Source organism: Larus michahellis, chromosome 6 (genome assembly GCF_964199755.1).
Source record: "Larus michahellis chromosome 6, bLarMic1.1, whole genome shotgun sequence".
NCBI lineage: Eukaryota > Metazoa > Chordata > Aves > Charadriiformes > Laridae > Larus > Larus michahellis.
The window spans coordinates 43,629,382-43,655,468 of record NC_133901.1 but is presented as its reverse complement, the minus strand read 5'-3'; the positions used below and the strand labels follow the sequence as shown (position 1 = coordinate 43,655,468).

The 26,087-nt window shown below is 40.6% G+C and overlaps 1 protein-coding gene and 1 long non-coding RNA gene across 4 annotated transcripts; both read left to right on the top strand.

Moving 5' to 3' along the window:
* The first annotated feature begins 2,942 nt into the window (after positions 1–2,942).
* On the top strand, positions 2,943–11,590 carry LOC141745090 (uncharacterized). Its single transcript, XR_012587669.1, has 4 exons — positions 2,943–3,041; positions 8,871–8,996; positions 10,010–10,090; positions 11,518–11,590. It is a non-coding gene; the product is annotated as an uncharacterized LOC141745090 (long non-coding RNA).
* A 1,698-nt stretch (positions 11,591–13,288) lies between these two features.
* GHITM (growth hormone inducible transmembrane protein) lies at positions 13,289–26,037 on the top strand. 3 transcript variants are annotated; one of them, XM_074592243.1, is made up of 9 exons: positions 13,289–13,782; positions 15,225–15,384; positions 17,005–17,104; positions 18,366–18,477; positions 19,843–19,984; positions 21,040–21,148; positions 22,241–22,429; positions 22,997–23,168; positions 24,786–26,037. In XM_074592243.1, the coding sequence occupies exons 2-9, from the start codon at positions 15,256–15,258 to the stop codon at positions 24,871–24,873; spliced, it is 1,041 nt and encodes a 346-aa protein (XP_074448344.1). In that variant the 5' UTR covers positions 13,289–13,782; positions 15,225–15,255; the 3' UTR covers positions 24,874–26,037. The 3 variants fall into 3 exon arrangements, with proteins under 3 accessions (XP_074448344.1, XP_074448347.1, XP_074448345.1); XM_074592246.1 differs by lacking the exon at positions 13,289–13,782 and adding an exon at positions 13,830–14,056; XM_074592244.1 differs by lacking the exon at positions 13,289–13,782 and adding an exon at positions 13,840–14,321.
* Positions 26,038–26,087: the final 50 nt, after the last annotated feature.

The window sequence follows — 26,087 nt, the reverse complement described above, 5'->3', positions numbered from 1 at the left end:
AATTTTAATGATTTCTGGCAAAGTGCTTTTCAAGAGATAAGACTCAAAAATAATTTCTTTTTAAATGTTCTTCCAATGTTTTTTCCTCATATCTTAATCTAAAACGGAGTTCTAAAAACTTCTGTGGGGCTGACTTAAAGAGGTTTATTTTGGAACAACTCTGAAAGAAGATGAGGCCATCAAATGGCTCTGAGAACTCTGTGCTGTCGTTGCCGAAGAAAGGCTGGCGTTCCTGCCTGTGCATGGAGGAATGCTAAGAAAGATGTAAATGGCTACAGCTGAAAACTGAACACAAAAGACGTTTTCCAGACTCCTGTTCCTGAGGGCGTGCACCTGACGGGCTATGCTATTAAACATTCCCTCACCAAGGCAAAGCTTTTATCCCAGTACACTTAAGAAGGGTAAAACGTCGTAAGCCTCAGGATAGGAGGATAAGGGTCTCTGTCTTCCCCGGGCCTTATCTTATATGCAGAAGTCTACAGTGAGTTGAAAGAACTTCAGAATATAACAAATACAGCCAGCATATACCTACAATGTCCGAGGAGAAAATTCTGCAATTAGAAGCGGGTTTTTGCACACACAGATTTGCATGGGTCTTGCATAAGCAGACACCATTAAGAACTTTTCTTTGAACAACCAGTGCAAGTTTTCAATATTTATGATTTATCATGGATGAAAGGTTTTTCTCTGTGCAAGACAATGATTTCTTGACTTTTAGTAACTCTCATTTTGATCAGTGCTAAGTCCTTACCTATGGTGTTTCTGTGAGAAGAAACATAAACTTCTAATCAATCTTGCTCTACATACAGATAGTCTTCCTTTATTAATGAGTCGAAAATGCTAGAATGCCTTTCTCTTAATCATATAGTAATTTCACTAATTCCAGCCTTCTTAGTGATCATACTACAAACCACAAAAAAGATGTACTTTAAATTTCTTATTAGACAAATAGCATACAGCATGTAGTGTTCATTAAGATCCCATATGCCACCAATTATGCAACCATCATTAAAAAATGAGTGAATATATCTACATTTGTAACTCTCCTTGGCCCATATCATGCAATTACAGCATGTGTATAAAAAGAAAAATAATGATCTGAGGCTGTAGCATCGCCATCAGTACTGGAGACATACATGCGCAAAGTGAGCCAAGATCCACCTCGCATGTTGTCATTGCTCCATTTGGAGCTTGGATGTGCAGGGAGGGGGTTTCTGATAGCCAAAGACAAAATGAAAGCACTGGTTCATAGCTCTGAGTGGAGATGACTCAGCGGCTTGTCATCTGCAGGGGAGACCCACCCCAGTCCTCCACGGCGCCTCTACTATGGAGCTATTCTGCCACGCCTGAAGGGGATGTGGTAAGCTCCACAGAATTTGCCTTTTTCATCCTGCGTTAGCACCGGAAGGGTTGCTAGTCCCAAATGATCCTTCTCGTTTTAGCGCAAAGCTGTCACACAGCGGGTTCTATCAAAGACATCCAGAGGGGACCGAGCTTTGACCCATCACCACCTACTCGTGCTGGTACCTGGGGTGACCACAACATGGCCCCTGACCTACTGAAGCAATACTTTTATAAAGCCCCTATATGAAAAGATGTTGACAAAAAATTATCTAAAACTGGTATACTGGGATTGTTGTAGAGGATTTTTCACATTTAAGATTTATTTTTTTTTTAATCAATTACTTTCACAAAAGTACTCAATGCAAAAAATGCCATATTTTATTGAACAGGTATACCATGGAAAAGAGGAGAAATGAGGGTACAGCTGTTTATGAATGACTGGGTTGTTTTTAAATGTAACTTTAGCAATTAATTTTGTGATTCATCTCAAAATTAAACTGTTTTTTTTCAATATATCGAACGATGCCACAACAATATTTTTAAACTTTCAACTTTTAAATTAGAGATCATCTAGCCTTAATGTCCTTTTCTCTTAGCATGTTTGGGTCAGAAATAGCTTTGAACAGAAGTGAAAAACCCAGGTTGAAGCACAAGAATGAAGGCAAGAAGTGTTTCCTATTGTTGATCTTTCAGAAGAGATCAGACAGATCACCTCCCAGCTTCTCAATGAAACATGCCAAAGTCTAGCCCTTGGAGAACACCTTTCCACCAGAAAGGGTTTTACAGTACCATCTCTTTACTATTTATTTATCCTCACCATTCTCATCACCACTCCAGGATTACCAACGTCACTCCCTACCCAAAAATAACCCTTGATTCAGCTAAAATCCTCACTCCCTTAATGAGGAAAACACCAGATTTTATTTAGAGGCTTGGGATTTTGCTGTTACTATTGGTTTAATACATCACATTTTCAGATACTGTGGTGACGAGAAAAAAAAAAAAACAACAAAGAGGCCAGGTACTAGGTAGTATCCAGACCGGTATTGTATCTGATTTTTTTCAGTCTGTTGTAAGAGTGATAGAGCAAGATAATGGTACTGACTTCAGCTCAACCTGCTGTAATGGGGTGGAGAATTGGAGGCAGTAGGCTCCTCATGGAAGTTGCATCAGCTGTAGTACGTACGCCCATATTCACCACAAGAAGAAATCTCTCCTAGTCTACTTTCTGATACTTTGTTTCTTTTTATAACAAGCAAAAATGTAAAGGGCTCCGATTGACTTATTTTCCCAAAATGAATGATTCTAAAGAAAACATCAATTTACTGCTTAGTCTTTAACTGGATGTTATTCCCAAGTGTTTTGTAATCATTAAGTGAGCTTTAATTTAACAAGTGTGCTGCTCTTAGCACACTTTTACTTATGTAGTAGTAAATTAACTATAACAGATTATAACTGTTCTCCATCATTTAGCAAAAAGTGAGACTACCCATAAATCTATTTAGAACTAAACCAAGGTGGTTTTATGGCATTTGCTCACAACTCATTCTCATTTTTGATCTCAGGTGAAACAATATCCATTTCAAAGAAAAGAAGATTATTTTTCATGCTGAGATTCAAAATTCCAGTTCATTTGCTTTCTGGTCACTGGGAAGGAAACTGCACCACCTGAGGCATGTCTCACCTGGCCACCTCCGGTAGGTGAGCAACGCTTTGATAACGGGGATGGGAACACTTCAGGGGCCGAAGTGAATTTGCTGGATCAATGGGGCATCGCTGCATTTTCAAAGTGATTTCTCTCAGTGTCTCATAGTTTCATGCATTTATATCGCAGATTTTGCTTTGGTAGCAATCAGCAACTGGTTTCTGAATGACTACAATAATACTAAGGGCCAAATCCCAGAAATACAGTAACCAAACCAGACCCTCACCTTTAGAGGAGCTCTCACCCTTTTTTATCTGTAGCCTGCTGAGTTCTCGTGTTAACCCAGGCCTCTAACCTTGTGTCTAAAGGGGAGAAACTCCTTCTGAAAGACTGTCCTTACATGACGCTTCTCTGTCTGCTGCCTATATAGATAGGGAATGACCATGATTAATTAGAACAGCTACTAAAGTAACTTCTCAAGAACAGTGATGATATTTAACTTGAATATTGTTTTCTCCCGGGCTTTACCCTGATCATTTAAGATTGTGCGCTTCAAAGGAAGAAAAAATGGATCTGGCACTTACAGTTATGCCAGGCTGACGTTGTTGGTTTGCTGCCAAAGAGGCATATCACAGAGGCAACAGCTGAGGGATCTCAGCCATTGAACCTTGGTGCTAACCTTATAGGAAATCACTTCATTGGTGACATGGAATATCTCTGTCCATTTTGTCCTTAGAGAAATGCCATCCCAATTTAAGTTAAATCAAAGCTTTCTCATATAGGCACATGACCCTTCAGAATCAAATTGATGCCATCAGCTTGTTTCACATTTAACAGCCTGAAGCAAAGTCTTGCAGAATGAAAATTTTGGTTATAAAAAGCCTGGTCTGGCCTCACCCTCTTATTGCCCACAGCGTATCACAGACCCTTCATATAGCCTATCCTTCCTCTGAAGTGTTCTATATTGTTGGGTTTGGGGTTTTTTTTAAGGGCAAAAATAAACACGACGTGAAAAACAACTGTTATTCTCCTGCCCTCAGCAAAAAGAACTTGTGCTTGCATTTTCATATAATTAAATTTGCATTTCAAAACTGTTTAACCATAATGGCCCCTTGTCAGTATTCTCACTCAGAAATGTTCTTCCGATTCCTTGGCATCTCTTTCTCTCCCAGTTGGTGGGGATTTTGGTCTCTAGCAGAAACCAGCAGAGAACAAACTAGCTAAAGAGGCTACTGGAATTTGAGTTGCATAGGGATGTTAAATTAATTATGCATAAAGTGTCTACTCCCTTTTTTCCAATAAGTCCATATGTTCTTTTAAATATACAGAATGATGGTATTAGATAGGTAATAATGCTTGATTTCTCTCAGTAGCCTTAACTGAACTGTGAGATAGAATTGCTCCTCTGGAAGGAAACTGCCTGTTTTAGCTTGGCAAAAGCAAATCTATTCATCCAGTCAGGCAGGAGCAGGACAGAACAGGAATTCGATCAACATTTTCAACAGTACTGTTTTTTAATATGTAGAAACTTCTCTTTTCTTTTATACACATTGCCAAAACAACATCTCCAATTTGGAATTTGGGATTATTTTTTTTTGAGGGAGTGAGTTTTGGAAGTGGCCCACTATCACTGGAAAATACAATAAATATTGCTGTATTTAAAACCTGGATTTCTGTCTGGGTGATTTGTATGTACAGCAGTTCTACTGTGTCCGTGCTTCTTCTTTGTCAATCTATGTTATTTAGATTTTTATTATTTCAGTTCTTATGCTATTCTGAAAACTGAGAAAAGCATCTGTAGTGCACCTTATTTTTTCCAAATTTTAAACATCTTTCATTTGTAAACAGTACTCCTTAGAGTCTGTAGAGAAAGGCATATGTGAGCGAGTCCAACACAAGTTATTTTATTGCTGCATATCCATACCCTAATCTTGTTCTCAGTTCAGGTGACGTCCCTGTTTATTGCCTTGCCCCTGTGTATGAAGGTATGATCAGACTTTTGGTGTGGAGACCTCAAGGAAACAGGTATTGGTCATCGGAGGCTTGATCTATGTATATTACATTTATGTGGCTGTGCTTAAAGCTTTTTAAAAAAGGGCTAGTTCTTTAAGACAGGATAATGCTTGTGTTATGGGCAAACTTCCCTCAACAGTGATGCTTGTTCTATAACGTTTTGAGAAGATGTGTTTCCCTCTCAGTCTTTTCATTGATAGCCAGATGTCAGGGAGTGCTGGAAGCAGATAGACGAGTGTAATTACAGGTATCCTGGTGATAGCCTGTTTTATGACTCTGATCGTAAAAATATTTGAAATTTTCATCAGATATGTTACATTAAAAGCATGTCAGATAAATTATGAAAAGAAAAATGGAAAGGAAAGCGGCCGAGTTGTTTAACACCTTAACTAAAAGGGGGAAAAATGTGCATCAAAGAAGCCTAAGCAGCAAATCTGTTTGCTGGTTTTTTTATCAAATATTAACTGGATCCTGAGGGGTTTTCATTATCCAGATGAAAATATCGGGCTTGTTTATCAGAGTGCAGAGGCCTACGCTGAAATGATAGTCTTGTATTCAGTCATCATGGAATGGCACACATCAGAGGCAGTGAAACTCGTGAACTGATTGAAGCCTTACGTTTGGCTGTGATCCTAGAAGCCCTGGTAGCGTGGGCTCAACTCCTCACACTGTGTTTCCGCAGCACTTCATTGAGAACGGGGCCTTTGACTCTAAACTCATTTCGCCTGGTCTTTGATTCCTTGTCTGCACCATGTGGCTGCTATCAGTTTACAAATAAAGAAAAATTAAAATTGGTTTATGAACTGTTATTATTGTAACTGAGTTCTGCTATTAGCTAGGTCTAAATGTTTTCATATATTCCACACCTCTGTTGCCCTTTGAGATTTTTAACTGTTGTTTTCTTGTACATTAATAATTTCCTTGTGTAATTGTTCCCAAGAGAACGAGCTGAAAGAATTATGAATTAATTTGCATCCTTTAATGTACTAATAAACTCACCAAGAAGAAAATTTCATTCCATCCAGGTGGAAACCAATCACTTTAAATCAAAGCTTAGTGAATTTCAACGAGGTTTTCATTTCAAGAAGTTGCAGAACAGTAGTGCCCTGCATGTTAAAAGTAATTAGAAAGCACAAACAGCAATTTTAGAAAAAGCCCCAGGTCATTTTTTGCTGCAGTATAGAGTTCACAGGCATTTAGGAAAATAAGTATTTGTTGTATTTAAACAAAATGAATAGCAATTTCTTGGAGGTTGAGAGGTCTCATGCTGTAAATGTGGATTTCACCCTTTCATTGAAAAATATTTGTAACTTTTTTAGCTTATTTTATCATCTGATGTAAATAAATAATTCATGCTATAGACTCTAAAACATAGATCAAGAAAAAGAAATGTCCTTTTATGTACAATTTATTCAAATAGAATCTTCAGTGAACAAAATGTTCTATCTTACGTATTCATTTATAACCGTACAATGTCAGGTCCTTGTTCACCAAAGCACTCATCTTCGTCTGTCTCTGAGCACTTGAGTAACCAACGCACTGCTCCCGAGTAACTAAAGCAACAGTTCTGAGCATGTGCTTTAAGTAAAATACATTAGAGTGCTCTTCCAAGTAGTAGCGTAGTTACTCACAACCTGATGCGATTTACTGAACTGGGGATTTGACATCCAAGTGTATATACCTTCAGGTATTTTAACCTTGGTTAAATTCAGGAATAGAAATGAATACTCTAGCCCTCGTTTTCCAAATGAGATGTAAAATACATAATTAATGGAAAATATAAGACTTGATATCAAACTTCTGATTTTTGAAGTTCATTTTAGTAGTTGATAAAGTTTAGCATTAACGTTTGGCAGGGCAAAGAGATTTGTTTAAATGGCTGTAGACTGTCTAGGCCAGAATCAATCCCACAATATGTTTTGAAAGAAAATTCTCTTTAGTATCAAAATCCCTGTTTAATGTGTGAAAAAAGTAAACAGACTTCTTGTTAAGAAAATAAAGGGAGGGACTACAACTGCCTTTAACCAAGAGTTGATTACATTCCGCAGCTGGTATGGGAGAGGGAACAGAAGAGGGAAGGGGCTGATGAAGCCCAAGGAGAAAGCAAGGATAAAGCATAGCCGGCTCGGAAGCAGACCGAAGAGTGTCGGAATTGTGACCCAGGGGAAGCCTGGGAGAACACAAGCAGTAGCGAGAAAAGGCCTGGGCACTTGCAGTGACCAGGGAAAGCTCCAGAGCAAGAAAGAGGGAATGGCTGTGCTAGGTCCAAGAATGGAGTGCTGCTAAGAAGGCTGTAGCAAAGGTAGCTCTGCCTCTTCCCTAAGGAAAGAGATGCAGAACAGAGACAGGAGTTCATCAGTATTGGTATGGCTGTAGGGAGTCCAACCTAAAAAATGCTGAATGCAACCTGGGTCGTGTTTCCTCTCAGAAACATAAAACCAAAGTAATTTCTACAAAATAGGGCCTAAATATGAATGATAAAAAAAAGGATGTAGGAATTTCTCAGTAGAAGATCTGGCCATTTAGATTTTTTTCCCCATTAGGGCTTTGAAGACTGAAAGCTTCTTTATCACCACAGCTTGATACGACAACCTTTCTTTAGTATGCCCAAGAAGGAAAGCATTATCGTATTGACTGAAAAAAACACCAACAGAACCACTTCCTCCCATAAAGCTCCTCTGTGCCATGCATCTTTCCATAAATTCTACCCGAAAGACTTTTTCTTTAGTAAGTTTGAAGTTTGCGGAGTATTTGCAGAGCAAACTTGTATGTGTGCTCATAGCAGTTTTTCATGAAAAGTGCCGATGACAGGCAGAACACCTCTAGCACTACGAAAATACACATTTAAAACAAAGCGGCTATTTTTGTTCTTCGAGATGTATTGTTTTGTTTTCCAGGCTGTTTCTGAGGTTGCAAACATATATTGTTTGTTTTCTATTCATAAAGTATTTTTTTACACAAATGTGTATATATAAATTAATTTTTTTAATGTCTACAGTAACTATAGAAGGCTGACTATTTTTGCTGTGCTCAAAACACCATTTTTCACACACAGGAAAATCCAGCCATCTCTTAACCCAGAAGACATTACTTTACACCAGAAGTGCCTGCCGCAATGCGTTCATTTTATTTTATCAAGATCGACAAAACATGAAATTCCTCAGAGCTGATGCTTCTTAGGACAGTGCGTGGGGAATTTCCTCACAAGCACACACAAACCTTTTCTCCAATTCCAGATACAGTATTACTACATTGAAGTTACTTTTGCTAAATGGAAATATGCATGCACGTCCTCAAAATATACAAACTGCAGTCCAAATTCCGGTACAATGCTTTTTAAAACTAACGAGGCATTTTTTTCTTGCCAGGCTGTGAGAAAGATATCAGTAATGTTTCCCCAAATTCCCTCTGCACTGCACTGTCTTCTGATATCTAATCAAAAATAAGAACATGATGCTTAATGAATATGTGTTTGTTACATGAATAACAGGAAGAGATTAAGTCTAAAAGTCCCCTGTAATGTGCTGGGAGAGCTATCTGGAGTGACAGAGTCAGCATAGCCAGAAAACCTTCAAAATATTTTTCTTCAGCTCTAATTTGAAAAACTTCAATGGCAAAGTTGACCCTAAGGAGAAATTGTGCTAACCAGAGATTTATTTATTTTCTGACGATGAACACAGCCATGTGAACAACTGACAAGAGATGTCTTTTTCTGCAGGAGGACGCCAGAGCTGCAGAGTTAAAAGCTTAAGCTTCAAAATTGACACTGACCCTATTTATTAGCACAATAATGTGCTTGTTGTGGCTCATGCAGCTTTCCAGGATTGCACTGGGCTAAAAATAAGAGTTTTTTACTGTCCCATTTCAGGTGGCTGAAAAGGCAGAGCGTGCGGCTGAAAATACGTCACATGTTATCTCCTGGAAGATGACTGCATTGCTCACCATCCTCACTTTCATGGCAAGACAACAAAATCCCTTAAGAAACCATTTATCTGTAAGAAGAGACTGACTTTATTGTTTGAAAATATATGATGTTTCTTATACAATACTTGAGGAGGGGAGTTTGGAGGAGTCTCTTTGGGAGTCAGGCAGTCAGGCCAGCTTTCCCCCTCGGGCATGGCAGCCGGAGACCACCATCCGGTAAGCCCTGGCAGCAGCCCTTTGCAGGAGATGTCCCTCCCAGGAGGCAGCAGGGCTGGGAAGCAGGCAAAGGGCTGGGAAGCAGGCAAAGGGCTGGGAAGCGGGCAAAGGGCTGCTCCGTCAGCTGGCTTCTGCCCGGCAGAGGCAGGGCTTGGAGCCTGCCCTGCTGCCTGCCACCCCAACTTCACACATCCTGTCGGGATAGTCAAGTCCCTTCACCATGGTGTTTGCTGATCTTGCAATATTTCTAACTAGACATTAACCCTTTAATATCAAACTGTACTTGATCCTGCCTTGAGAACTATTAGATTTCCAGCAGATGCAAAACATGTTGTAGACGAAAACACGGCCTACTGAAATTAAAATCGTAGGCAATTTTTATGCCTGTACAAGTCTTCCTGTTTATACTTTTGATTTCTGAGGAATTCTTCACCTATTTTCAAAAAACAGTATCTTTGTGTTTTTTCTTTTTTAGTATTTTTGTTTCTTTGGAAATATCTTTTTTTTACATACTGCCTACAGAAAATGTTTACTGTTTTCCAAACACTTCTTATCGGTGCATATCAGTCCTGAAAAACCAAAAGTGCTTCAGACCCTTCAGGAATGATCATTATGTTAATACTTCGTAGACTCATAGAATAGCTGAGGTTGGCAGGGACCTCTGGAGATCATCTGGGCCAATTCCCCTGCACAAGCAGGTTGTTCAGGACCGTGTCCAGTCAGCTTCTGAAAATCTCCACAGATGGAGACTCCACAACGCTCTGAGCAACTTGTTTTATTGTTCAATCACCCTTACAGGAAAAAAAAAGAAAAAAAAGTAATAATTTAAACAATTCTTCTGTTTAAACAAAATATCTTGTATTTCAGTTTGTGTCCATTGCCTCTTGTCCTGTCACTGGAAATCACTGAGAAGAGTCTGGCTCCTTCTCCATTACTCCCTGCCATCAGGTATTTATACACATTGATAAGATCCCCTAAGCCCTCTCTTCTCCGGACTGAACAGTCCCACCTCCCTCAGCCTGTCCTCACGTGAAAGATGCTCCGGTCAGTTAATCCCCTCTGTAGCCCTTTGCTGGACTCTCTCCAGTATGCCCATATCTTTCCTGTACCGGGGAGCCCAACACTGGACACAGTGTACTCCAGGTGTGGAGCGCTCACCAGTGCCGAACAGAGGGAAGGAGACGCCTCCCTTGACCGACTAGCAATGCTCACCTAACGCAGCCCGTGATACCACTGGCCACCTTTGCCGCAAGGGCACACTGGAGGCTCAGCTTGTGCCCACCAGGGCCTCCGGGGCCTTTTCTGCCGATCTGCTTCCCAGCTGGGTGGCCCCAGCCTGTGCTGGGGATGGGGCTGTTCCTCCCCAGGTGCAGGGCTTTGCACTCCCTTTTGTGGAATTGCATGACATTCCTGTTTGCCCAATTCTCCAGCCGACTGACATCCCTCTGGATGGCAGCACAACCATCTGGTGTATTGCCTACCCCTCTCAGTTTTGTATCATCTGCACACCTGAGGGCACACTCTGTCCCATCATCCAGGTCATTAACGAAGATGCTAAACAGCACTGGACCCAGATCCAGGTGTTGAACGCACAGCACACTTGAACACAATCCCATGAAGGAACAATGCATCGGAGTTAAAAAGCAAATTTTAATGTGTGTATTTGTCTGCTATCTCATCAGCGAGCCTCGCTGTCATGCTGTTATCCCTGCTTTTGTCAGCATGGGCTTCGACTACTGCAAAGGCGCAGCCAGCTGCTTTGAAGCTCTGCAGCAACTGCAGGTGGCACAGCGACTGCAGCTATCGCCTTCCTGCCTGGGAGAAACGGTCCTGCTACAGCGGCGCCAACAGGCGCATCCAGCCTGCTGGTTTTAACTCAAAAACTCTTAGATGGATTGGGATTCGCTTACAGAACAGGACACTGTTTTCCCCGCTTGTGCACCAATTTTGCTAGCTAGAGCATTTACATGTGTTGAACATCTCTCTAGAGAAAATGAGTATCTTTTAGCAGACCAGTTTCTGTGAAAAGGCCTCAACCGCTGAATTTGCTCCAGTGTGGGCCCTGTGTGGATTTGGGTTGCTTCTGGCAAAACTATTTAAGAAACGATTCGGGACAGAGCTGGATTGAGGATCTTATTTGAAAGTTCCAGGAGATTTTTTTTTACACGACTACATGCTGTAGTAAAAGAGATAAGTTTGATTCCGTGCATAAATGATGACTAATAATAACTAAATTATAAATTTAAAATTAATGATTATAATGAATCCTTTAGTACCTAACAATTACAGTGTTACAAACTCTGAAATAAACACTAGAAGTCTCTAAATAAACAACATATTTGTGGCTTGAAACTGGCTTTTTTCTTCCATTGTAGGAGACCTTGGGGCAATAGACTTCAAAGCTCTGGATTTTCAGTTACTCCAAAGGAAAGCAAACAGGCGTCAGAGTAAGTAAGAATCAGACCCTGAATCCCATTAGATTTGCCCCCCTTTGATGGAATTTCCACCCTTCTGTCATGCATTCTTCTGCTTCATTCTTCTCAAATTCTTCTAGATTCTATGTGCTGGTGCACTTTTAGACCTCTAACACATCTGATCTCTCTTAGCTGACATTCATTTTGCAAACCAGCAGTTCACTATATTTCCTTTCTTATAGTTTAAACAAGGAGGCTCCAAGATATAGAAAAGCTAATCTCGCAATCCTCCAAAGTGTACCCGTAACTCTCATTCTATTTCTGTACTTAATTCTATATTCGACACCTTTTTTTTTTGTTATATGTGTCTTTGATCCTGTTCTAGGCTTTCAGTCTGTTTTACTTGGCTGTGAAGAACCATACCCATATGTAGCGTTAAGGCTGAAAGAAGCTACAGAGCTGTAGCTAGAGTGGGGCTGGAAAGGGGCTGCCAAAGCAAACATAAGGCTGCCAAGAGTTCTCCTCTGAAGAATACTGTGTTTCTCAATAGTGCCTGGCTTATAGTTTGAACTAGGGTTAGGATTATCACTAGCATTGAGAGAAAAGAAAGCCTGATATGCAGTTGGGATGGGGCTGGCAAAGGAGAAATAGGTCTGCCAAATAAATTCTTCTCCCGATAATGTTAAGGCTGTGTACAGAACCACGTCACAAGCCTTTGGCTCAGCCTAGACTTAGGTTTAGGGCTGATGCAAAGGAAAAGCCGGAGCTCCGGTTGGAGTTGAGTTGCCAAAGGAAACGAAGGGCTGCAAAAAGATGAATTCCCCTGAGGAACTGTTAGCCCAGGGAAGTGCTACTGTCTTTTCTAGGGCTCAGTTTAAGGTTAAGCTTGGAAAAAAGCTCAAAGGTCCAGTTGGTGTGAGGCCAGAAGCTGCCTACAGAGAATGTTTAGCCCCTGGAAGGCCTTGAGTACTCTCGCAAGGCTCTGCCCAGAAAAAGGCTAGAATTAGGCCTGGAAGCATCCATTTCTGTAATTTATGTGAACAATACTGTATTTCGTGCTCACCTGGCATGCAGGCACCTGCCTTAAAGCAGGCAATACATACTCATGGAAGAGAGGTATAACTCTGAAAAGCTAACAAAGGGGATTTACCTCCCGTTCAGACTAGACTGCTCTGCCGTAAGAGGAAAGAAACGTAAAGGGATTGAACTTTCTGACACCCGAGAAGGGCACGACTTAAATTCACACGCAAGTGGTAAAGGTGACAAAAAGGCCGCAAGCAGAGCCAAGGCGCAGACACCAGCCACAGACACCGTCAGGAGTCCAGCACGCCCTTGGCTGCTGCCTGGTGGACCACCGTGGTCGAGCCACTGTTGCTGCGACCACCACAGCCAGCTTGGGTGCCCTGGCCGCCAAGCCTCTCCTCCCTGCCGTTTTAAACTCCGCCTCGGCAAACGGAGCTGCTGACAAAATGGAGGGGGGAAAGCGCGGAGAACAAGGCGTGTGGTTGTACTCCTCAGAGGCGAAGTGCGCTTGGCAGGCCTAGCTCGGGTATTTCCACACAGCTCATGCCACCTGCCGGCAGGCAGCAGCAGCGGCCCGGCCCCGCGGCCCAGGCCCTCCCTGGCCAGCAGGGACGATCCCCAGCCGGGGCCCTCTACCTCCGCATGGGCGCACCGGGGGCGCTACGGTTACAGCCTCCCGGGGGGCTGGGGCTCCAGCTGAGGCCGGGCTGACCAGCCGCGGACCGCTCCGCAGGGGGCGGCTTCGCTTCCTCTCCTCTGCAGAAGGGAGCAGAGGCATCCACCCCCTCGAAATGGTGCCGCGGGCTGAAATGGCTCCTGGTCAGCTCTGCTCGCCCTGTGGGGAGGGCAGCGGCTCTTCTCCGCCTCCCGGCGGGAGCGGCAGCAGCACCGCGCGCAACGCCTGATTTACGGCCTGCGACACGGCGGAGTTGCGCAAGGCAGGGTCCGGCCTCAGGCGCCTTCCAGAAGTTTCTCTGCCCCTACTAAAGATGGTGCCTGCGCCTGTCTCAGGGACCGCGGCGCGTCACTTCACCCGGCCTCCTCGAGCCAATGGCGCCTGCGTGGTCCGCAGTCACGTGGAGGGAGCGAGCCAGTCACCGTCCGTGCGCGGCGCGGCTGGACGTCACTTCTGCTGCTGTGGCGCCGTTCCGGCTGTACGCTGCGCGCGGGGTCGGTCGGAGCGAAGTCGGAGCCGCCACCCAGGTGCGCGGGGCGAATGAGGGGGCCGCTGGGTGGGGCCTCGCCGGGGCGCGGCGGCGGCGGGAACGGTGGGGGCCCGGGAACGGTCCGGAAGCGAGTGAGGGCCCGTGGCCCGGCCCGGCCCAGGCCAAGGCCCGAGGCGGGCGCTGGCCGCCCCCTGTCCCCTCAGGGGAGCCGGGCCGCCCTGCCTGGGCCGGAGCGGGCGGCCTCCTGCTTTGGTGCGGGAGCGACCTCGCAGTGCTCCCTGCTGCTGTGTTTGTCGGTTAATGTGCTGGAGGTGTTTTGTTTCTTTTTTAACGCTCTGCTGTCACTCGTCGTTACTCCTAATCTAATGCTTGAAGTTGTGTTGCGTCACGTACTAGTTTCAAAAAAAATGAAGTCTAAATTGCAGAGCCGTCACTTTAAATTCCTGCAAACTGTATCGTGCCAGTGGAAGAGTGGGGTTTAGTGCCGGAAACAGGATGTGCTTCCGAAAGTACTTCCACTTACAAAAGCAGGATTTCATAACGGAGCTTCAAAGCAAACTGACTTCTGGCAGCGGGGTTGTGCTCTCGCTTTCACTTCTTTGTGGTTAATTCTTGCCGTCCGACTCTGTGGGGCTCGTTTCTCGTCTGTGTTTGAAGTTATCTTTATTTAGAATGCTCTTAAACTATACTGGGAGCTGTATGCATAAGCTATGAATAGTCGTCTGAAAAAACATATCGGTAGTTGGGGTGTCACACGATATCAGGGGTTGTATATAGTGATAATTAAACTACATGTACTTATAATGTCTGGGGAGGGGTTATGCATAACATATACGTTACTTGTGGAAGTAAGCTATCAGTTTTAATACTACCTATAGAATACATAGGCTGGTGTCTGCTTATGCCGTCTATGAGTAGTGTCACTGTTCTCTCGTCAAAACTGCACAATACGACCTCTGTTCTGGGCTGTGACCTTGACTGAATGACATGTCCATAAAGCTAATTAATTCTTTAAAGAATAGCTTAAAACCTCTCTAAAACTTTTCCACTGCATGTAATGCCATTTACTCATTTGGGTTTATATTTAGTTGAATTTTATATAAATTTGGAGCATCTTTTTGAACATCTACTTGAAGGGCAGAGTACTCACGCAGTGTTATGTCTCAAAATGAAAGTTAGTTGCCAAAGTAACTCAAACATCAGTACATAAAGGTTCTTGATATAATTTATATGTGTGCAAAGTGATATGTCCTGTTTTCATGTAAATTGTGAGAGAGAAGTCTCTGATGGAAATGGGAGATGAATATAGGTAGAATAGAGGTAAACTGCATATTTAAGAAGGTTCTGGTTCTTATTACAGTGCTGTAGTAATACCATTTCTATTATAGGCTGTAGTGTAGTTGAGAATGAGTAATATAGGTGTACTGTGTCTGAAAACTACGTAACAAAACAGTAAAACTTTTTTTTATGTACTTGCAGGAACGCAGTGTGTTAAATTATCAAAGCAACCATGCTGGCTGCAAGGCTGGTATGCCTGAGGGCATTATCATGCCAGACTATCCGCCCCACCATTGCCCAGGCTTCCCCAGCTTTGAGGAACTCCAACATAAAAGCATACAGGCTGTGGCAGCCTAACCAGGTAACCTAATTCTCTTTCTAATGGTTCTAACTGCTGATGTTTTAAAGGGTTAAGTGTTTCGTTAAAAGAAATGCTTTTGCATGGAGTTTTGAATTATTATGAGCGTTCTGCTTGTTTGAGTTACCTGCTTTAATTTACTGAAGGAAGAGTGTTATTCAATCAAAGAACGGGGGTTAAGAGCAATTGAAATAACATATTCTGTTCTAATGACTGTTTCTTCATTGAAATTACTAGAAAAAGGGCTTAAAGGAAGTAGGTAGTGATGGACAAGCCTTACTATGCAAGGTGGGAGGCGCAGAAATTCTTGTCTGACCTCTTCCTAGTGCCCAGTTTGTGTGTAAGAGTTTTAAATACAGTATTAAAGTAGAAACTTTTTTTTCAAAGACTTTAGTCCTTCTGCGCGTTTAGAGCTGTTGCCTGGGTTAGAGCAATTTCTGAACTGTGGCAGGACTACCATGGGTCTTGCCAGCAATTTTAAAAACTGGACTGTTGTTATCCTAAGATACTGTCTGTTTATTTTTCATTGAGAGATGTTTCATTTCTGCTTTCTGCCCGGGTAACTCACAACTGTTAGGAGGCATTGCTTTTTTGTCATCATCTTGGTGAAAGTGACAATGGCAAATTCTTCGCCCTCTTTGTGTTTTTCTTTTAAGCATAGAAAACTGTTTTAAGCATCCTAAAATTTTATGTGTACTAGGTATTTTGCATGTGAGTGTTTTCATCTTTTTTTCCTTTTTTTTATTTTGGTTTTATTTCTGTGGTAAGTGCTACATAATTACAGTGTTGTGATAGGTCTTGTTGCAAAGCACAACAAAACTTATGTGCTGTGGTAAACTTCCTGAATTGTATTGCTCTAGTGGCTGATGACAGTGGTGCTTGTAGATTTCAGGTTTTAGATTTAAAAGAAACTCAACAGCGTTGAGTGAGCCCTTACCTGCATAATAATTTAGAAATTCCTGGAAAAAACAGTAAGGAAACTTCAAAAGTGCTTTCTGAACTTAAATATGAGTTTATTCCTTGTTCTTGCAGCTTACTAAGACTTTGAGCAGTATGCTGTATTTATTTGGAACTTGTCAGTCTTAAAAATCTTACGTTTATAGGCCTTCATTTAAGGTTTGTTTCTTAAATCAAGGCTAGGGTTGAAAGCAAAGAATTTGTCCTGCTTTTCCAGATCTAGTGTCTGTAAAGTATAAATATTGTGCGAGAATATCTTTTTATGTAAAAATGTTTATATGAAGAGTGTTTTTACATAGAAAGCAAAATAACTTTGCAAAATAAAAAAGTAAAGAGTATGTTTTTACATTTAAAAATAAAAGCCTTATGGCCTTGTTTAGGACAGTGGGACTGGAGCAGAAGAAATGCAAACTGAAAACTTCAGCTTCTGAAATGCACTGCATTGGTTCTGTACTTCTAGAACGTGTGCATGTTACTCACAAAGCTTCCTGAACTTTAACGTTCAGTTGTTTTCCTCGAGTATAGTTGTTTCATGTCTTCAGGAGGTAAGCATAGATAAAGAAGAGACTATGTAGCAATTTGAAGTGTACCAAGTAAATTGATAAGAAATGTCTTCTATTTTATTCCATTGAATCTTTTGTATGTTTTTTTTTCTGAATCTAACAGTGTTATGCCACGAGAGTAAGAACGGGTGTCAGGCGTGGAAAAATTGGCCAGGAAATTAAAGAAGCAGCATTTGAGCCATCTGCAGAAACAGCACTTAAAGGTAGAGTAGCTCTGCTTTAAATACTGAGAATCTTTGAAGCTTAACTTAAAACTTCCTCAAAGGAATTTGTTTCATTCAAACCAACGAAGAGACTGAGAATATGGTTTCCTATGTAATTTTGCTTAGTGATCTCCCTCAAACGACTGGAGGCAGTTTCTCTGCCTGTCTTTCCTTGTAAAGTTAAAGCTGCAAATATGTCACAGTGTAGAGAAATGTCGTCTTGTCTCTATTTTCAGCTGCTGTTGAGAACTATTAAGTCAAAAACTGTTGCCTCTTAATGGAGACTTGGTTGCAGATATTAAAAAGAAATATACTAACACTCACTGTGCTATATCTACATTGTATACTGTTTAAGAGGATTTTTCTACAGTGTGTACAGTTTGCAGAAAGTTTCTGGTGCTGCGCTTATGTAAGGCATTGGCTTACTATGCTTGATTGTACATCTAGTGCGGATCATAATTTCAGTAGGTTACAAAGGGATTTTTTAGATAGCAGTGTTCAGCAGAACAGATTGTAAATGTCCCATAATAGCATTGAATTGACAAACAGCGTATGTGTAGATTGGCTAGATAGTGTTTTTGCCATAACGCATTAGGGAACAATATAGTCTTACCTTGAGTTGTGTAACTCTCTCTTTATTTGGTCCTGGCTGCTCTTATGTCAGTTATAACAATGTTTTATGCTTGTTATTTATGTTTGAGCAGTAATTTGGTATGTGGCATACAGATGATAGAAACTGATACTAAATCATGTGTTGTTGCCCATGAGCTTTGGAGGTCCCTTTTTAAACTGATTTGGATATAGTTGCTACCAAAGAGCTCTTGAAGGAGCAAGCATTAAGGGCAGCTGAATAAAAGGAAAGGACACAATGTCTAGTTTTTCTCCTGTTTTATAGTGAGTTGGCTAGTGAAATCCTATACTAAATCAACTGACAGGTGAACTCTTCTGTTGGAGAACCTGTTAACTGGTTTTGTGTTGGAATTTCTGTCACTGTAATGAAGATCGGTAAACGTGGCATGTTACTAGCTGGTCTGTTATTTGTTACTCTGTTTTATGAAGCTATATTGCATTGATAGGCTGAATCTAGGGTGTTTTATGTGCAGCTCATTGAGAACTAGTAACAGTGACTTGAAGTGGAACTTTAAGAAAGAAGTCTAACATGGATCAGCTGTTGTAGATACAGCAAAACTTATGTGAGGATGTTATTAACTATCCAAGAAAAAGCGTTAATGGGAGCGTGAATTTATTTTTTTTTATACAGCTGATCGTCTGGGGAAGTTTATTGTTGCTGGTGGGGCTGCTGTTGGCCTGGGGGCCCTCTGTTACTATGGATTGGGCATGTCCGGTGAGATTGGAGCTATTGAAAAAGCTGTGTAAGTAAGATAATAACGCTGGTAGTTGCTTACAGTTTTAAGAGTATGTTGAGCGACTCTCCCTCCTCTTTATGCCTGTCTCCTCTTTAGCTAGTATGATGCAGTGTACACGTAGCTTATGGAGTTTTTTTTTAAGCTCTGAACAAAAAGCCATCACCTCTGTCTGTGCAGGATTTTAAAGTGTGTAACTGAAAGCAAAATTTAAATTAATGAAACTTCAATGGATATTGACTTAAGTGAGTTCCTTTGTTTTGCTAAATTTGAAATTTATTTGTGAAGAGTATATTAGTATGTCTTATGAGGTGTGCCACTGAGAATTTATGAAGGGTAGTCTTCTGTAAAACATATTGCTAAGACTGCTTTACCTGATGTTCCTGTGAGACTATTCATTAAACTTTAATACAGCATGTTGGAAGGAGAGTCTTCTTTAAATGTGCTGTTTACCTTGGTATAAGCCCTATTCTAATAAACATGTTTTGCTTAAAACTTTGATATATTGCTTTTTGGCCAACAAAAACCTTACTGTGATGGCAAAACCCTGTAGTTACTTAGACTTAAAAGGTTGTTAGTGATAAGCATGGGCTTAGGAGAAATAAGTGCTGGAGACATTTTGCTTTACTTAATCTGTGTTTATATTTGGAGTAATTTCAACATTCTATATTGAGTGCTTGCTAGTTGTATCTATGAGAAGCTTTTCATTGATACAGCTATCTGTAAATTGTTTTCTCTGCAAGCCTTGAAGTAACGGCTCAAAAGAGTAAAATGGGAGAAAACGCATACACTATGTTTAAATTTAGTGTTAGCAGGGAAAGCTTCCTGTCCATAGTATGACAAAATCATACTGCAGAAACTCTCATTCATGGCTAGGTCTGTTGCTATTGTTAGAGCTCTCAGAATGATGCTTGTGTCTTGTGATATCAGATAATCACGTGCACTGTGACTCAGCAGTTTGTGAGCAGCTCAGCAGGCTACTTGCACAGCTCAGCAGGCCCAGTGCACGTTCTGTAGACATTTCTTCTTAAACCAATATATATTATATGTACACCATTCTGTTTTTTCATAGTTAAAAAGCATTCATTACTCTTTCTTGTGTATGCTTCCTCCCTAAAATTGAACTATAATTAGCATTATTTGTAACTTGCAGTGTTTCTAGAGAGTTAAGTTACGTTAAACCAGCAAGATTTAAAAGTTCGGCCCCCTGTTGTAAGGTAGACCTATGGCAGAAGTCGCTAGACTGCACCTTTGCTACGAAACCTCCTTTATATTCACAACTATAAATATATTTAAGAGCTTGATTGCATTTATTGTTGGTCTTCATTCTGATACTGGTAATTGCGCACCTATGTATGACTGTTTATTTTTCAGTATTTGGCCACAGTATGTGAAAGACAGAATTCATACTACTTACATGTACTTTGCGGGAAGCATTGGCTTGACAGCACTGTCTGCTGTAGCTGTAAGCAGAACTCCAGCACTCATGAGCCTTATGACAAGAGGCTCCTGGCTGGTAAGCTTATGTTAAAAAAAAATATACTGAGAAAAGCCCCCAGATGTGATGGTTGATATAAAAAACGTGAAATGTAAAGTAGTTGGTGAAAAATAAGGTAAAACTTCACTTACACTAGTGTCCTTATCCATAAAGGCTACTTAAGTATCCTAATGATATTTTGTGATTTAAGATTTGTGATTCTAATTATATACTGACAGGCACCTTCTATACTTCTTTGATAGTTTGTCAAAGACAAACTACATGAGCAAAAAAAATGCTATGCTGTCTTTACCAGCTATATGCAAGGAAGAATCTGTTATAAATAGCTACCTGAGGCTAATGACACTCTTTCTATCTAAAAATGGAAACTGAGGTCCCTATGCATTCTTACTGCTCCCTGTGCTCTTCTGTGTAGCTCTTTGAAACCTGTCTCTTGTTTGCCAAGGCTGAAACGATACCGGTAGGCAAATCATCCAGGCAAACTGCTAACAAAATGTGTCTGCTTAGTACATATTTAATGTGTTAAGTGGAGTGGAATACTAGTAGTTAAATGCCACCACCTACATAATTTTACAGAGATTAATTTAATAGCGCATTCTTGGTGATAAACCTAAGTTGTACATTTCTGACCAGTGTGCTAGCTGTTGGATGATTCTGTTTGGAATCAGCAATAAGAGGAGGCAGTGAGGTTTAAGATCATTGGTAGTAAAAGCATGTGAACTGAGTATTGGCTTTGGGTGGAGAAATGTACAGGAACAAAGTAAGGCTAACATTTCCGGTACCTTAATGAGGATTAGAGTAAGGGGCGGAACCGTATGTTGGGTTTTTTTCTCTTACCTTACACAACATCTTACCACTAAACTTGGGTTCCTAGAAGAGTGAGTAAAGGTAAAATGGGATTTCTGCAAGCTAGCATCTGCAAAGATTTGACTCTAACCTTACAGGAGTAAAACTGACAAACGTTCCCATTATGAATTAGGTTGCTCATTTCAGAATTACACTATTTGACTTTTAGAGTAGGAGGTTAGAACAGAGACCATATGTCATAATGCTCTGTAACACTGTTTTTACAGGCAATAGGCGCAACTTTTGCAGCTATGATTGGTGCTGGAATGTTGGTCAGGTCCATATCCTACGAAAATAGTCCAGCAGCTAAACATTTGGCTTGGGCGATGCATTCAGGTATGTGATTTTAGTGTTCTTTGTAGAGATATCTGTGCTTCAGTCTCACCAGATTCTTACTTTAACAAAACTTCGACTTCAAGGTAAATTTTTATATACTGCTGTAGGAGAGTTTAAATTTTTCAGAGACCAATAAGAACTCCTGAACGTCAGGAAGATTTCTTAAGTGTCCTTAACACTACTGTAATATTTTTCTTAACATTCTAAAAGTCATGCTCAAGTGAAACTTGAGATACGTATGTGCCACACTGGATTGAACTAGTAGGTTTCATACCAGCTTTAGTTTCATAACTGTTTTCTGGCACTATAGCTTCTGTAAGCACTATTGCCTACACCTGCCATTCTTTAGCTGTACAGGATAGGAGAGTATTTGAAAACTTGACTAGAAAAATGAGATTTTAGTATTAAACTGCAGCTTCTTAGATACATATTCCCATTGGGTACATAAGCTGTGAGTACAGATCAGTTTCTCACTAATGAATAACAAGGGCTATCATTTTTCAAATCTGTTTTGCTAGAAATAATTTATGGTTCAGGAAAGATACTGGAATCATACTTGCCTCTTATTTTTAGCAAGAAGAAATTGTGTTTATTTTAGTGATTGTTACTAAGTTAAACAACCTAATGTGATATTGGTGGACTAGATAGAGGTTTCATACAAGATTCTAGCAAAAAGTCTGACTTGCTTGTCTAACTAATTGTTGTGGCGGAAATACGTCCTGCTTTTCAGTGTTGAGCATTCCTGTGACTATTATGTAGCTGATTAGTCCATGCTAAGTATCTCTTACCAGCTCTGTTTTGAACAGGTTGATATGTTGACTTTTGTTAGCCTTTCTTCCAAAGACCAGCTCCTTGAAGTACTCTCCAGAGCTAGACAAAAGGAGGTCATGGAACTTAAGGTTGCTAATTTATTGTACTCCCTTCTAGATAGGTGCACAATCAAGTGTGTTGGTATTTTGTCATGTAAGTAGATTAGTTTGAGCCATGTTATCTGGCTGTAAAAAAAAAAAATATAAAAATTGTTTTGGCAGGTATTGTTTTTACCAGAACTGTTACAAATCTTAGAGTGTTGTTTTGTTTTCCTTTGGCTAGGTGTCATGGGTGCAGTGGTGGCTCCTCTGGCCTTCTTGGGTGGTCCTTTGCTGATCAGAGCTGCCTGGTATACTGCTGGAATCGTTGGAGGGCTCTCAACTGTGGCCATGTGTGCTCCGAGTGAAAAATTTCTGAACATGGGAGGACCGCTTGGAATAGGCTTAGGCTTTGTTCTTGCCTCTTCAGTTGGTAAAATACTGTTTTCATACTGTTAGATAAAATATGTTATAAGCTTAAGCTGCTAAGGTGCTGCTCGTGTTTAATTGCGGGCTGGTCTGTCCACTTAAGATTTGCCTTAAATAGTCCTTGCAACATTAGAACAGCAGAAAATACTCCCATTAAATTTGTTCTTGAAAACAAATAAGAAGTTACAGTACTGGCAAGCATTAATCTGGCAAACTGATGATAGTGGTGGCTTGTATTTTTAGTTACTGCCAGTAACTAGGGAAGACAGTAAACAGGATCTTGGTTCTTGATCCACTTGTTATTCTCCCTTACATGTTTCTAGGCATTGTTGTAGTCCTAGGGTCAGAAGTATTCACATGGAGAAAAGTATGCAGGGTTCCCTAGGGTGTTCAAAATAACTGGATCAGGTTGTATATGTTACCTCTTCATCTCGTGTATTAAAAGTGCACCATGAATTGAGAATGGAATACTCATTGGAAATGCGTGCTACGATAACTGAAGCTTGACCCAACTCAGAGTAGCAGATACACATAGTAGCTTTCGTTAACAGTATTGTACCTTCCTTTCCAGGATCCATGTTCTTGCCTCCTACTTCTGCTTTTGGTGCTGGCTTGTATTCAGTAGCTGTTTATGGTGGATTGGTGCTCTTTGGCATGTTCCTGCTCTACGATACACAGCATGTTATCAAGCGTGCAGAAACTATTCCATATTATGGAGTAACAAAATATGATCCAATCAATGCGTAAGTATTCTGTGTTAACACAGCTGATCTTAATGTCAGTGTAAGAGTTTGCTTCAAGCTATGTTGAAGTATGCTTTCAAAACAGACAGACCTTTTGTTTACTACTCAAAAGTGTATTGCTCCTAAATGTGAAGAATCACAGGGTTTAAAAATACAATGTGAAAATAACTAGCGGAGTTAAAACTGAAACCGTGTGCTTCAAATGAGAGAAATGGGATTGAATGTGTGGTGCCACGTGCTTCCAGCAGTACTTCCTAAAAAATATTTTTGTTTTCTAAAGCATTGCTGGGAGAATTTACAGCTGCTTTCTGAAAATACCTGTCAATATTAGCTGAGACAAAAAATGTTAACTCTTTCATAGCCACTTAATATTCACTAGTCTTTGTCACTAAGTAAAAAAGCTTCAACAGTGTGATAGGTAGGGAAAGAAAGATAATTGACTCTCGGTAGAGACGAAGTCTGACTAACAAGTAACTTGCTTGTAAATTTTGTCTGTCTGATCATAGGTGAGTTGTTTACCTCCTTGATTCTTGTTTCTTATACTTAGAATCTAATACTGACACTTTTCAAAATTCTTGCAGATAAACAGATAAAAGTACATAAGCATATGTCGTGGTTTTGGCCGGATTGGCCAAGCAGAATGACAGATGGCCCTTCCCCCCCACCTCTCCTCAGAGAGCAGAGGAAGAGATAAGGAGATTTACGAGTTTAGAAGAAGAACTAAACTACTTTAATGAAAATAATAATAAATAAGAAAATAGCAAATAATAATAGAAAATAAAAATTAAAGAAAAAAAGTATACAATATATACAAAACCGTATCCAGCTCCCAGGATGACGATTGCGTCACCAGCAGACACAGGAAAAGTCCCAGACTGGAGTCAGCGATGGACAGGAGCTGAATTCCGCAACTAGAGTCAGGAGTGCTCGGATTGGGATCAAAGGCAGACGAACAGACAGGGTCCTCCTCAGACGTCGGCCATTGAAGAAAAAATGAGCCAGAGCCCCCTTTGCCCCTTTGATCCCTGAGCGTGATGCATATGGGATGGAATACCCTGTTGGTCAGTTTTGGGTCACCTGTCCCATCTGCTCCTCCCTATGGGTAGGACCCCTCTACGCTTCTCTGCTTCTGACCCTCTAACGGTGCAAAACAGCAAAGTTAGCTGACCTTGGTTGTTATAGCAATAAGTCTAAGCAAGAGCCTTTGCGCATACTGTTCCTTGGTATAATCAGGTCTTATCACTCTGAGAGTGAACAGTTTCTGAACAATATGCTGTTAATTTCAGACTTTAGTTAGAAGAGGCCCAGCTAAAAAGTAAAATCACAAATCAGAAAATTGGTTCTGTTTTACCTCAAACCAGGACAGCATAAAAGCAGAGGGTTACTATATGAGAACAGTATACTGTTTGTTAAGACTTCTGTAAATAGTTCCTGCTGGCAGAGATGGTAGAGCAAAAATAAGGGGGCTTTTTGGCATGTCAGGCACTGAGGGTAATCATAGTTGGGTTTTGTTATGGATGCTTCATGAAGGCTTTTAAAAATGAAGTATAATGGTGTGAAACATCAAATAATACTATTTCTGTTCAACAGTATTAACTTTGATGTCTTCTTTCCTAGGTGCATGGGTATCTACACAGATACACTGAACATCTTCATTCGGGTGGCCACCATGCTTGCAGGTGGTGGAGGTGGCAGGAGAAAGTAAACCAAGACTCCTCTTTGCAGCTGTCTGGCAGCGTACCTAGTGCACATATTAAATAAAAATTCATGGTTACAAGCAGTTTTGCTGCAAGTCAGAAGCATAAAGCATTTCAGCATATTGTTTCAGTGCAATGTGATTCAGACTTAATAGTTTTTCTTCAAACACTTTCCAGCTCTGTGTTTAAAGTAGTGTGAACTGCTTCTAATTGTACATTATTTTGGGAAAGTAAATTATTTTTAATATATGAATAAGATAGTCTGTCTGCTTTTTAATGGGTTTGACAGCAGTTCAACTCTTTTTTTTTTTTTTACTGTTACTGCGTAGTAACAGAAGTAATTTCTAAACTGGTATCCCATATGCAGATAGCAATACAAGCTACTTCATGAAATGCTGTTGAGGTGCATCAGTTTTCAGTTAAGATTGCATAAATGATATTTTAGTGACACTATAAGAAGAACTGCACAAACAGGATATGGCACTAAATGCAGTGATGACTTCTACCTGTGCAGAAATTTCAGAAAGGTTTAAGCAATTGTCAGAAATGCATTGTATTTGACAGGTGAGGTGACCAAAAAGCTTAAAGGAGACAAGATGAGGAAACTGTGTGGCATTTGTCCCATAGGAACTTCAGTCTCTTTCTGGAGCACCCATGAGGACTTCTTCCTTTCATGTTGACTGGATATAATAGCTGTGTTCTTTTGATACTAGATTTATCAAATTATTGAATAGCAATAGAAGTGTGTCTTTATTCCAGGGACAATTTCAGTATTGTGGATGAAGCCCCATCCTTCAAAAGAGCTCCCAGGACTCATGTCTTGCAGACTTGTACAATTGATTCAGAAACAGGGAATTGAGGATGGCCTACTGTAAACCCAACTATCATAGATTTACCGTACTGTTGTATGCTTTAGTCTGCTTCTTACTTCTTCTCCAAATTGGTATATTTAGCTTGGTCTAAAAGAAATGTTCCCTTTTAGTGAAATTGATTTAACATTAAGAAATTTATACCTGACAAACTGAATTGCTATATGTTGGAATAAAAAGTGAGTTCTCGGGCACAAGAAAGTTTTGAGCTAATGTCAATGACTCAGACTTTCAATTTCTGGTAAATATGCTATGTTTATGTATTAACTTACAGAACAATAAAACTCTAGCCTCACAAGTTGACTACTTTCACTTTCCCTGTGTTAATAGAAATATTTTAGTACCCCTGCACT

What these genes read in the sequence shown, in the direction of transcription:
- GHITM (XM_074592243.1), top strand. Translation starts at nt 15,256, where the DNA reads ATGCTGGCTGCAAGGCTGGTATGCCTGAGGGCATTATCATGCCAGACT. An exon ending in GGCTGTGGCAGCCTAACCAG is followed by an intron (nt 15,385 to 17,004) that starts GTAACCTAATTC and finishes TGAATCTAACAG; the next exon opens with TGTTATGCCACGAGAGTAAG. An exon ending in GGAGCTATTGAAAAAGCTGT is followed by an intron (nt 18,478 to 19,842) that starts GTAAGTAAGATA and finishes TTTATTTTTCAG; the next exon opens with TATTTGGCCACAGTATGTGA.